The 13,821-nt window shown below is 40.7% G+C and overlaps 1 protein-coding gene across 1 annotated transcript; it reads right to left on the bottom strand.

Moving 5' to 3' along the window:
• Positions 1-9,956: 9,956 nt before the first annotated feature.
• LOC110676296 (transcription factor grauzone-like) lies at positions 9,957-13,556 on the bottom strand. The gene is made up of 6 exons (XM_021843618.1): positions 13,349-13,556; positions 12,965-13,279; positions 11,837-12,426; positions 11,306-11,780; positions 10,609-10,805; positions 9,957-10,542 (listed from the first exon to the last, which is right to left on the bottom strand). The coding sequence occupies exons 1-6, from the start codon at positions 13,469-13,471 to the stop codon at positions 10,011-10,013; spliced, it is 2,232 nt and encodes a 743-aa protein (XP_021699310.1). The 5' UTR covers positions 13,472-13,556; the 3' UTR covers positions 9,957-10,010.
• Positions 13,557-13,821: the final 265 nt, after the last annotated feature.

The following is a 13,821-nucleotide window of genomic DNA, read 5'->3' as shown; positions in this document are numbered from 1 at the left end:
AAGAAGTATTTAAAACCAAAAACGGTTCAAGATCATTTCTACTGTGTGAAAATCACTATAAAACCTAGAAGAATATGCAAATCTACGATAAAACTATCATAAAAATAAATAAAGCCGGTTAGAATCTAAATTGTTACTTGGGATGGGCAAAAGCTATGGTCGATTGGATGAATTGCTTGCTTTTCCCATAGTAATTTCTATATAAACTTCAAAAGGCCTGTGCAGTTTCAGTTTTCATCCAAATGAGCTCAAATTTTGGGAGGACACTAAGAATTTGATCTAGAATCGAATGAGCGGTGTGGAGCAAAAACTTTAAAGTATAATCGCTAATAGATGTGTATATTGGATTTAATACCTCCAGAAAATCTTTGAAAATTTCCCAAGGAAGTACTCAAAACATTCATCAATTCATGAATGTTTCCAGAAAATGGTCAATGATTTTTTTTAGAATTTTTTGTGGAAATATCAGAAAACATTTCTGTAACCAATTCTCTAATAATCTATGAAGAAACTTATGTACAAATTCCTGATAATGTGGTTCTCATTTGCTTTCAAATACCTAAGTAACATGTGAACTCTGCTTCTATCAGAAAATTCTAATAAATCATAATTATTCTCCTACACTTTCCCTAACACAAAGTATTCCTATTTAATAAGACAAGTGCAAAAGCACAAATAAAAGTGTGGAACCGCATCGAATCATGTCGATGCCCTCAGAGCACTGATTCTTCGATTTGCGAAAATTGAGTCCGCTGAAAACACCGACCCGACTCGACGCAATCGCGCACCTCTACCGGCACCTCGCACATGTAAAAACTTCTGCGATAATCCTGTGGTGTGAAAGAAATGCGCAATATTATTTTGATTTCAATCCTAACTTCATGACTCGTAGGCTCTACGCATATAATTGTACATTATTTAGGCTAAATATACCTGTTTATACCTGTACATCAGAAAAAAAAACGACTACGAATATCTTGCAGCGTAAAGATATTGAAAAGAATTCCCTTATTCCTCAGAGGAATTATTTTTTTTTAAATCAAAATATTTATTGAAATAATAAGCAATAGAATTCCTGAATCATATCCTGTAAGACTCCATGAAAATATTTCTAGAAAAACGTGGAATGCAAACCCTGCATTGAAATGATCGGAATAAATGTTGTAATGTTTGCTAGGGGCCCAGATAGCCGTAGCGGTAAACGCGCAGCTATTCACCATGACCATGCTGAGGGTTGTGGGTTCGAATCCCGCTGGTCGAGGATCTTTTCGTAAAGGAAATTTTCTCGATTCCTAGGGCATAGAATATCTTTGTACCTGCCACACGATATACACATGCAAAAATGGTCAATTGGCAAAGAAAGCTCTCAGTTTATAATTGTGGAAGTGCTCATAAGAACACTAATCTGAGAAGCAGGCTTTGTCCCAGTGGGGACGTATCGCCAGATAGAAGAAGAAGAATGTTTGCTGGTGTGAAACCTTGCATTAAATTTTGGAGAATCCATGGAAATTTAATATGAAAAATTACTCGATATATGTTTGGAAAAACTACAAGAGTTGGAGAAATTCCTCAAAACCAAATGTGGAAGAGTTCTTGTATGATCTCTCGAAAGACTTCCTTGAATAATCCCTGGAGAAACATTTCAGCAAGACAAACCATTGATATGAAAAACTGGAAAAATCGGCGTATGGATTTCTTTGTATGAACTGTAGAAGTCTTTGGAAAATCTGGTATAGTGATTTAATTTCATTTATTTAGTTAACATCTAAACAGATAACACTGAATCAACAATTTCACGTCACAATACTCGGTTCGGTTCCTCGGTTCTGCCCCACGCTCGCCAAATCGATGCGCACTTGATCCGCCCACCTAGCTCCAACTCTTCTTGTACCAACCGGATCCGAAGCGAACACCATCTTCGCAGAGTTACTGTCCGGCAAAATTGCAACATGCCCTGCCCATCGTATCCTTCCTGCTTTGGCCATCTTCTGGATACTGGGTTCGCCGTAGAGTTGGGTGAGCTCGTGGTTCATCCTTCGCCACCACACACCGTTTTCCTGCACACCGCCAAAGATCTTCTAAGCACCCGACGTTCCAAGACTCCAAGTGCTTGCAAGTCCTCCTCAAGTATCGTCCACGTTTCATGGCCGTAGAGGACCGGGCTTATTAGCGTTTTGTACATGGTACATTTGATGCGGGTGTAAATCTTTTTTGACTGCAGCTTCTTGTGGAGGCCATAGCAGGTCCGACTTCCACTGATGATGCGCCTCCGTATTTCACGGCTAACGTTATTGTCAGCAATCAGCAAGAAATACGAGGTAAATGAATTCATCTACAACCTCGAAGGTATCCCCGTCAATCGTAACGCTGGTTCTTAGGCGAGCCCTGTCACGTTCGGTTCCGCCCACCAGCATGAACTTTGTTTTCGACGCATTCACCACCAGTCCGACTCTTGTTGCTTCGCGTTTCAGGCGGGTGTACATTTCTGTCACCGTTTCAAATGTTGATCCGATTATGTCCATGTCATCAGCAAAGCAAACAAATTGACTGGATCTTGTGAAAATCGTGCCTCGGCTGTTAAACCTGGCTCTCCGCATGACACCCCCTAGCGCAATGTTGAACAACAGGCACGAAAGTCCATCAGCTTGTCTTAGCCCTCGGCGGGACTCTTACGAACTGGAGTGTTCGCCCGAAATCTTTACGCAGTTCTGCACACCGTCCGTTGTCGCTCTAATCAGTCTTATGAGCTTTCCGGGAAAGCTGTTCTCGTCCATGATTCTCAATAGCTCTATGCGGTCAATACTGCCGTATGCCGCTTTAAAATCAATGAACAGGTGATGCATAGGGACCTGATATTCCCGGCATTTTTGGAGGATTTTCCGTACTGTAAAGATCTGGTTGGTCATCGAGCGGCCGTCCACGAAACCGGCTTGATAACTTCCCACGAACTCATTTGGTGATAGACAACGGAAGATGATCTGGGATGATACTTTGTAGGCGGCATTTAGAATAGTGATCGCTCGATAGTTGTCACATTCTAGCTTGTCGCCTTTTTTGTGGATAGGGCATATAACACCTTGCTTCCCACCCCTCCGGTAGCTGTTCTGTTTCCCAGATTGTGCCTATCAGCCGGTGCAAACAAATGACCAGCCTCTCCTGCCTCGCTACGACATCCGGTTGCGTAAGCCGCTCTAGGTCATACCGGGACGGCCGTCGGTACCGTACGTTGTTAACGACGGAGAGTTTTGGGCGCAGTTTGACCATCACCAGATAGTGATCAGAGTCGATGTTAGCGCCACGATAGGTCCTGACGTTGATAATGTCGGAGAAGTGCCGACCATCAATCAGAACGTGGTCGATTTGCGATTCTGTCTGCTGTGGTGATCTCCAGGTGTATCGGTATGGAAGGCTGTGCTGGAAATAGGTGCTACGAATGGCCATATTCTTGGAGGCGGCGAAATCAATTAGTCGTAGGCCGTTTTCGTTCGTCAGCCGGTGGGCGCTGAACTTTCCAATAGTCGGTCTGAATTCCTCCTCCTGCTGAACCTGAGCGTTTAGATCTCCTATGATGATTTTGACGTCGTGGCTTGGGCAGCTGTCGTACTCGCGTTCGAGCTGCGCGTAAAAAGCGTCTTTCAATGCATCATCAGTGCTTCCGGAGTGAGGACTGTGCACGTTTATTATGCTGAAGTTGAAGAAACGGCCTTTGAGCCTCAGCTTGCACATTCTCTCATTGATCGGCCACCACCCGATCACGCGCCTTTGCATATCTCCCATCACTATAAAAGCCGTTCCCAGCAGAGGCGTCGCGTGCTCAAATAAGCCACCTGTGCAACAACAAGAAAAATATAATTTTTTAATTGGGTAAATAACGCCTATGTAAACGGTAATAACGGCACAAATATAGAAAAAAAAACACTATTTTTTAAATAATTTTCTTGGTCCCTTAGGCATTACAACTAATATGTGAATATGTGCGTATTGTGCTCTGCAAAAAAAATCCACGGAATGCGATTAACAGAAAATGGTGGTATATCGTCGCAGTGATAATAAAAATCATCAAATGTTTCAGATTTAGATAATTACAAACATTCGCGTACTTGAAGAACGAAAAAATTCAAACCTACTTGAATGTTGACGTTGCGCGCATATCTGCGCGTTATCGCCACCGCTGGATGTGGATTTAAAATGAGCAATACCGTCGTCTTTGGTCCATAAGGGTGACTTTGGGCCAAGATTTTTACAGCAAACTATAACCAGAATAATGAAAACAATGTGGCAAGCTTCAAGAATACGTTATAAATAGCCACTAGATGGTCATGGATTAGTTTTTTGCCTCCCGTGCAATTCAAGAGATGCATCGAAAAGGGCGGTCAAAGTCACCCCCTAGGACCAATGTCATCCCACACGGCGGTACTTGAATTGTATGAATGCACGGTGTGTTTCGTAGAACAAGTTTATTACAAAAAAATAGGTAAGTCTGAAACTTCTCCACAATAAAGTCTAGGTTTCTCGCGTTCATTTGCTGCTAAAACCAAAATAATCGGTCGGGGGGTCCAGAGTATTTTTTTTTTGTTTGATTTCGAGAGACTTGCACATATGTTTGAATTTGCCTATCTATGTGTTTATGTACATTAGGGCGGTTCAAAATTAAAGAATGTTTGAGAATTCAATCTCACATATGTTCCTTACTATCCTTACTATAAAAATAGTGTTCTGTGAAATTCGCAGCTCTGTACGTGGTGATTTAAGGTGGCCCAAAGACAATTTAGGTTCATATGGAAATTACTATGAAAAAATTTTGAGGTATGTTCCAAACACGCTTGTACTGTAATTTAATACAAACTTATTATCCCACTGAAAAAGCTCATTCTTCAAACCATAATAAAGAAATTTGCTGAAGAGAGAAATTCAATTCGACAGATAGCAGAATAGATATTCACGAGTTTGTTTGCTACTATTTTGCTTAACTCCTCTACCAGCAGCTTCATTTTTTCGGCACAAAAATATATTTGAATCGCGATAACTTTTTTGTTTCTCTATATTTTTCCACCATTTTTTCACAACTTCTCAAAAAATTCTTCTACTTTTGGAATCTATGTCGGTATTGACCATTGGTCAACTGGTTTTAAAAATATTTCGGTGTTCCTTGGGGGACCAACACTTCCCATATAAAATGTCAATATGATGTTTTAAGAAGTTTTCAAGATCTCGTTACGGCTAGAGTGGTACCAAAAACAAAAAGCTCATTGCTCAAAAACAGTTACACCGATTTGTTTAATTTCTTCATTATAGACTTTCATCAAAGTTTAGTTTTGAAAAGCGAATAACCGAATATGAGAAAAAAATTGTAGCCAGAGATAATTACGAAAGTTATGGCTATGCGTCGGTCCCCCAAGGAATTATGGAATATCTCCGAATATAGATGACCAATGCTCAAAACCGATACAGATTCTGAAAAAAAAAAGTTTTTTGAAAAGTTGTGGAAATTTTTTTCAAAAATATTGAGAAACAAAAAAGTTATTGCGATTTGAATATTTTGAAAAAAAAAATGAAGCTGCCAGTAGAGGGGTTAATATGGGGTTAAGGTACTGCAAACAAGTACAAAAATCCCAAACCCATTTTAGCCTCATGATGTTAGTTTCTGATCTTTTCATAAGCACTGTGCCATTAAGAAAATAACATAAAAAATATAAGATTTGAAACTTCTCAAATACCATCCAAATTAGCGTATTTTTCAGCACCATGGGGCAAGTATATTACATGCCTTATAACAAGGTTTATCACATGCGAAGCCCTCTACTAGTTAATTCGAATAACTGAAATTGTGTTGTTTGAAAGGCGGATAAGTCACTTTTGTATCTAGGGGTCATGCACAAATGACGTCACGCTCCAAGAGGGGAGGGGGTTAAGCCATGCGTGACAAGCCTTACAAAATTATCGGAGGACTCATACAGAAAGTGTGACAAAGGGGGGGGGGGAGGGAGTCGAAAAAATTGAAATTTAGCGTGACATAATTTGTGTACCATCCGCTACGAGTAAAAAGAGAAATCTCGCATAATTTATGATCTCGTCCCAAAAGCCATAGCTTGTTATTACTGAGCAAACGAATGGATTTACACTTTATTTCACAATGCTACGACGAAGAGAAGATCCTCCTCTGTCTCCCAGCGGTGACAGTTTTTATTTTGGTCCGTTTATCTGCTTAATAACAACGAGCTACACACTCGGTTATCAATGGTTTTGAGAGTGAATATACATAGAAGCCAAACCTCGAATTTTCAAAAGCACAGGTCTAGAGAAGCAGACAACCGGTAACTCACTGGTTACTCGATGGTGGCGACTAATCAATCAAATGTTCAACGCAAAAGGTTGTCAGGTTCTCAAGATACAAATCTACAAACAAGCTCTTGAAAATTCGAGGTTTGATATCGATGCATCTCACCTATTAAAAATATTTCCTAATAATTTCTTACATCATTATGACCAATTTAAGTACGATTTTCAAGGTTTTTCGTGGACAATAACTAAAATGACGTTTGAGACAGTTTTGCAATTATGCGTATATCATATGTCATATATGCTTATTACAGCTCTTTTCAGCAAGAACAACTTTACCTTCCAAGCCAAGGTGTTCAAATGGTTTGATCTTGCAGTTTGTCCCGTATCTATGTTCAACGCAATATGTGTCAGTACAAAAACACATATCCATGAATACTTCACACAAAATTAAAAAAAATGTTCTGGACCCCCCGACCGATTATTTTGATTTTGGTCGCAAATAAAAGAGCAAAGTCTAATTGTTTTTAGTTCGAAATTTCAGACTTACTTATTTTTTTGTAATAAAGTTACCCCACAAAGACACCGTGAATGCAGCGTAAGAACACATCGCGAATGATTTGTACGCTGTCCGCTTCGGTGGCGAGCCGAAAATCCCGTTAGAAAGGTTAATCCTTCTTTAAAAACAACATGAATCCCACAATAAACTTTAGAGAAAACAGATATGGAATCTTCTATTATTAAAATATGGAAATTGGAGCAGTCTACGGAGCAAAAATAAATGCGCTAATTCCATTGATAATACATTCTTCCTGAGCTTTTATCATCTTCTTCAGCTTGTTCAAATCGGCTGGTTGAACCTGTCGAGAGAAACCGATTTCGTATTGCATGAAATTTAGCACCGTAAAGCATGCAATTTGCACTCTAAGAACACTCTATTTCCATATTGACTGCGCTAACTTCACCAAAGACCAGAAATGATTAGTTTAACATTGGATCAATCGAATTTACGTATGCTTGGTATGCATTCGAATTGTTATAAATTTGATTTTAATTATTAAAACGTCTCATTTTATAGTGTGGATATCCTTCTAAGTTGATGTAAATATGTCTGGATGGAGATTGGACATCCGATCTATTCCGAACAAAATGCATTCTATTAGGAAACTGCTTAGCGTGCACCAATATTTCGGAAGGATAAAAAGTAAAACCTGTTCAACTTCTTTCGTTGAACGGGTTGTTTCCACACATGTAAGCTTTTGAGCGTGTACAGATTACTAAGCTGTGAATGTATGCGGGACCTTAGTTATATGGGATTTGGTTCAACAGCAGCAGTTGAACAGGCACAGTAGTTTCTCTTCAACTTTTGCGCTGCTGTCTTTGGTGAAATACGCTTGTGCTGTGGATGTCAAGCGAGCTTTTTAGATGGTGCGTGAACTCAGCACACTACGCGATCGTTCTTGGTGCCTTGGGACAATTGTTATGCTACTTTCTATGTAGTACGTATGAACCCACACTCATGCTATTTTAAAATTTGTTGAGTTTGATTTACTTTTTTAAATTAGTTGTACGATTTTGATTCAAATGGTCTACCTGTTCAATGAACAAGTTGAACAGGCTGACCAGACGCCTCTGGTTCCCAGCTCATGTGTGTTGCCGCAGCTCTAGTAGATGGTATGGTTACCACTAAACGTTCGCACCATTGATCCCTTCCAGCACACTTCCTGTAGCGCTACGATGTCGAACTTGCGGTCCTTCAATGCATCGGAGAGTACGCGGGTGCTTCTGATGAAGTTTAAGGATTTACAGTTCCACTACCGAGTATTCAATCATTGTTTCGGTCCGTATTATTCTGTTGACGTTCCTGTGCTTGTCATTTTTACGGTTGGATTGCAGGGCCTGACACCAACCCCCTAGATTTCCGGAGGACCATTCCCCCTTAGAGTTCTCTGGCCGATGATTAGCTGCCCCTGACGATGATTAGCTGCCCCTGACGATGATTAGCTGCCCCTAACATGGGAAACAGAGGCTGTTGTGAGCTGCTCCTAACATGGAGTGCAGATGCTCCAGGTTTGCAGAAGCAAACCCTCCTTCCCTGTCAACATTCGACCAAAGCTCAAACCGGGTTTGGTTACCCGATCTTTCCTAAGGTTGCTCGTACCCCACAAAGGGGTCTAATTTATTCCTGCAGGTACGCGAGGTACCAATGGTACGCCACGCCCAGCATTTACCAATCTAGACCTTTGTGTGATTGAATGACTGGCAAAACTTGGCGAAATTTCTGGAAGAACTGCAAGTGCAATCCTTGGAAGAAATGGTGGAGAAATTCTTGACAAAATCTGAATAGGTTTCCTCGAAAAATCTTTTGATGATTTTTGAAATATTTCCTGGAAGCAGTCGTAGATCAATTCTTAAGGAAATCCATATAAAAATGCATAAAACAAAATTGGAAAGATTGGTGGAATTTTTGTAGAGTTTCATGGAGAAATCCTTAAACAATTTCACTAAAAATGGTGGAATGGACTTCTGTGGATATGTGGATTGGAAGAACTGAAATAATGAATGGAAAGATATCTGAAGGATATCCTAGGATAGTCTGGAAAAATGTTCAGAGCAATCCCTGTTAAAATTACTGGAGATTGTAGTTTGCGATAATTATTTATTATTTAGGCTAAATATACCTGTTTATACCTGTACATCAGAAAAAAAAAGACTACGAATATCTTGCAGCGTAAAGTTTAAGTGATCAAATATTCATCCTCTCTTCGACCCTGCACTATAATAACCTCCTAATATAACGCAGAGCTAAAGATTCTTTCTTGCGTTACACAATCTGAACAAGAAACCATTTCCATAATTTATGCGAGGCAAAACAGATTCCACTTTCTACGTAATGTAACCCAGCATAAACAGCTGCCCAACTTTCCAGACCTGCGCCCTCCAAGATCCAAGGTGCTGCTGTCTTACGTTGAAAACTTCTTTCCTCAAAGTCTGTCTATCGATTCCGAACTCTATTGCATACTACAATACCAATCAGACCCTATTCCTGACAAGACACAGTCACAACCCCAATGTGATGGATTTACCCACAACCTTGTCATACCCCCTCTTACGTTTCGCATTCCTCGGAAGTCACCCATATTGATGCTTGGCAAAAAATATCAGTATTCAATCCACAAATCCCAAATTACTCCACATTAAGTTGGTTCGTTTGGCGTCGCCGGTGGATACCTGTTGTGGCATTCGTTTCTTTCAAACCCCATTTCAAGCCTGTCCCCCCACTTTATCAATACGAATTTTGACGAATCACGATAATTTGAAAATCGTGACCAGAACGGAGGTAGGATTTATAACTAGGGACCAACCACCACCTCCATCATTCATTCAACAGCAATCATCATAAATTGAAAACCAGTTTTTTCATTGACATTTGAAAAAAAATATCTATATGACAATCCTATCACTACATTCCAGTCAGCAATTACATTGCAGTGATGGATTTCCGTGAACATTGCTATGGTTTTGAACAAAAAAACTGGATTAGGAAATCTGTAAAACAATGACATAAAAGTTGGAGGAATAACTGAAATTTCTTCAAATCTTGATGTTTGGGTTTCGAAAACTTCCTGGATAAACCTTGACATTTGGGACAGTTTTAGATCATTGAAACAGCTAGGTCAAAGATCTCATGGCTATTATTGCGGCTTACCTCATCCATACGACACAAAATCCTATCGCTTATAGAATCGATCCGCCACCTTCGCAGCCCACAGTTCAGGATGGGCCGTCTTTTTGTGGGTGTACATATTGGAACTGGAATTGCACGTACGAGGACAGTACGGGCACGAATACAGAACCTCACCGCGATGGTTTGCCTCGTGCTCCTTCAACCTCAGAATCCGCTTGAACTGTTTGCCACAATAACTGCACGCAAACGATGGCCTCTCCTCGTGGTTGAACCGTTTGTGACTGGCCAGAGCCAGTTCGTTCACCGCTTCCTTGCCGCAAATATCACACGTCACAGGACCACCGGCCAAGCATCGCTTCAGGTGGTTCATGTAGGTGTCCTTGTTCTTGAGCCATTTCTTACAATGTTCACACTGTTTCTTCAAACTGGCGGCCCCTTCCTCTGTGTGGGATAGCCGATGTGTTTCGAGTAGTGATTTGTGGACAAATCCCTTGGCACAGATGTCGCAGACCCAACTGGATGCGGCTCCGTGTATGTTTTGTTGATGGGCACGTAGGAGTACTGCAGTTCCAAAACTGAAACCGTGAGATTTATTTTGAGAAAATTCTAAGTTCGAAGTTATGGAAGAAGCTGCTACTTACGATTTGTCACAATCCTTGCAGTTGAAAATTTTCTGCTCCATGGAAATGTGATACTTCATATGGTTCCGCAGCAGGTAGTCCTTGTAGAAGGCCGCATCGCAGATATCGCATTTGAACGGTTTCTCGGAGTCCGGTGTGTGAACCCATTTGTTGTGCTTTTCCAGGCCATCGCTTTCGGTGAATGATTTGTTGCACAGCTGTTGAAATTGCTCGATTAAACAGATGTAATGGGAGTTTCTACGCGTAATTTCTAATGGAACTCAACGCATCCCTCAATGGCTTTGCGTAGCGAGCCGAAATATGTCGGGATAAGGATGGATGTATATTGACGGACGAACGTGGGATGATTGAAAGGTGGAAGCAGCACTATGATGAACACCTGAATTGCGCAGAGAGGAAACACCGAGATAGAAGAAGGAATGGCTATATATCTACGGCGAATGAGGGAGACGTGCCAACTAGTACTAGCCAGTATCTGGGATAATAAACTGTGAGAATGCCGGTCAATAAAGAAGCAGAAACGGCATTCACTTCGAATACGGCCGGTTCAAGGAGAAGAGGAGCGCAACGAGGTAGGAGGTTTGATCAAGTAGAGCAAGATCTTGGAAACGTGGGACGATCGACAAATTGTAAACTAGCAGCTTTAGTTATAGACCATCAAAATCGAACAATCAATTAAAGCTTCACAGTAACCTACCTCACAGCGGAACATATCCGGGTTGACGTGCCTTTGGCAGTGCTCGAACAATCTTCGCTTTTTGCAAAACTTCCGTCCGCAACAGACCGCGTAGCCGCGCGTATTGTGATCCATCCTGTAGTGCTTGTCCAGCTGGTAGTAGTTCTCGCCCACAAATTCACACTTTTCGCATACCAGAGAGCAGAACTTTCGAATCAACTCATCTTGGTGGGCAACTTCATCCGACGTCTTCAGTGATTTTCTCGACGACGCAGAAGATGTGACTCGAGTCATTTGCGAATTGATTTTAGGATGTTCTGTGGTTGTTACTGATAATTGATCCACGCTAGCTATTATCGGTTCGGGGATAGTTGAGTCTGTCGCAACTATCAGCCCGTTGTCTATCGCTGTAGTTGAGACCGATGATGAGAAAGTGTTTGCTGATTCTGCATGATGCGCACGTATATGAGTATTTAAAGTACGAACAGAATTGAAGCTAAAATTTAAGAGACTTTGAAATGAATTCTAAGACAATAAATAGTTCCTGCTTACTATTTGCTACATTTATCACAATATATATTCAAGCTTTCGACATTCTGATGCCAATTTTTATGACCGGACAGCTGCCATTCGCTAGCGAAAGCTTTCTCACATTGATCGCACTTGAACTTCTTCTCCGACTCTTCCGAGTGGCATACCACGTTGTGCAGCCGTAGACCCTCATCGTCCTTAAACGACCTCACCGGTTCACATCGGATGCATTGAAAAGCTGATTCATCTTTATCGATACTGCCAGTTTCGTGCCTACACAAATGCTCAAAGAGTGTTGACTTCTTTTGGAAGTTGCGATCACAGCATGTAACATATCCTTGCATATCATGATATCTTCTGTAGTGAAGCAGTAATCGAGATAGTGTCGTAGATGTATGATCGCACACATCACATTTGAGCTGAATATATTTTGAAATCAGTTCATTCCGCTCTAGATTCATCTGTCGCTGAGAATTTACATGTCGCAGTTTTCGCGTTGATTTTCCACTCAGAGCAGTTGTCGCTTTTCTTTTGCCTGACCTACATCTCCTTGCGATGGGAACTGAGGAATCTTCCTCTGAATCGTCAGTTACGATCTCTTCATCCGCGATCTAAAACAAAAATGCTTTACTTTAAGATCGAGAATTGCAATGAAAATGTTGCGCTTTTGGCGATGTTTAGAATCCGGTGATAATGATGAATATATAAAACCTAAGACATCAAACCAGAATGCAACATTCGAAGAGCATCTTTGAACTCAATTATCAAATGATAAAATACTAAGCAGAGTAGTAAGCTTTGCCCTATCGTGATATTATATTCAAACAATGGTTTGATCCAAGGAGGCAATTATTATTCGTTGCATTCTTGGATCGAAAACAAATAAGCGCGCGGAACCATTATTCTTGGCATTATTTTCGGCTGGATCCCAGCAGCTCATGGAGCAAGGTTTTTCATTTTACCAAGACTAAAGGTACGAGTATCACAGCTGGTTTTCATGGCTATCTCGATGGTCTCTTGGATCGCAGTTGCACTGGTTTTATGTTCTGTAACTCGATACCTCCCTAACTCGATGGTCCCTTCAATATCGAGTTATGGAGAGTTAAGTTATGGAGAGTTAACTGTAATAGAAACAAGTGAACTATGTACCTCTGCCTCAGAATCCAATTCATCATCATGTGAAGAGTTTTCCTGCTGAGTTTCCAAAAGCTTGTCTTCAGCTTCATCCTTGCCTTCTGTGCTGCTTCTCATCTCAAATGTTTGTCCTTCCTTGGTATCATCTTCCATCGCCAGCTCGCATACTCTCTGTTCGTCTTCGTTGGATAGCTGTTCCGCTTTGATAGCCATGTCACCGGACAAAGCGTCTCCGCCCCACAACTGTTCAACATCGCAGTAAAATTTGTGAAAATCCTCTATTTTCTCCCAACAGCTGGTGCAGAGCACACGATGCTCATACTGGTCGACCTACAAATGAATTACATCGATATTCAAATTTAAGAAGTAATTTGAAACAGTATGTTTTTAAATACCGACCTGGAACCAGAAGTGCCTCGTCAGAATGGCACCGACGTCTTCAACGTTTGCTTCATCTGATATGCGGAGAAAATTGTCCGTTTTTCTTCGGCAGGTCAAACAATCTTCCAAACTTTCGAGCATTTTTGGTATTCAAATAAAGAACTGCTGCATTCGATAAAATTGGGAGCGTGTAAATAAACACAGCTGTGAAAGTGGACCAGAGTCGGACAATCTGACACTCTCACGGGAGCTCACGGACACTTGTAGAAATCATCTAACAAATATCAGAATTTTGTTTATGAAACGCTCACGATGCTTTAAAAATATGACAAATATCAATCTAAATAAAAAAAAATCATTTGACTAATTTCATTAACATATATATAAAATACTTCTTGCATCAGATGATTCATTACTGGAACACGACGGCAACTACTGATGTATGGGAACAGTTTTTTTTTTTTGCAAAAACCTAATCAATTAAATATTTT

This window comes from Aedes aegypti, chromosome 1 (genome assembly GCF_002204515.2).
Source record: "Aedes aegypti strain LVP_AGWG chromosome 1, AaegL5.0 Primary Assembly, whole genome shotgun sequence".
In the NCBI taxonomy this organism is placed as follows: Eukaryota; Metazoa; Arthropoda; class Insecta; order Diptera; family Culicidae; genus Aedes; species Aedes aegypti.
The sequence above is the reverse complement of the archived record's forward strand: the minus strand, read 5'-3'. Positions and strand labels throughout refer to the sequence as shown.

What these genes read in the sequence shown, in the direction of transcription:
- LOC110676296 (XM_021843618.1), bottom strand. Translation starts at nt 13,471, where the DNA reads ATGCTCGAAAGTTTGGAAGATTGTTTGACCTGCCGAAGAAAAACGGAC. An exon ending in CGAGGCACTTCTGGTTCCAG is followed by an intron (nt 13,280 to 13,348) that starts GTCGGTATTTAA and finishes ATTCATTTGTAG; the next exon opens with GTCGACCAGTATGAGCATCG. An exon ending in TGCAAGGATTGTGACAAATC is followed by an intron (nt 10,543 to 10,608) that starts GTAAGTAGCAGC and finishes TCACGGTTTCAG; the next exon opens with TTTTGGAACTGCAGTACTCC.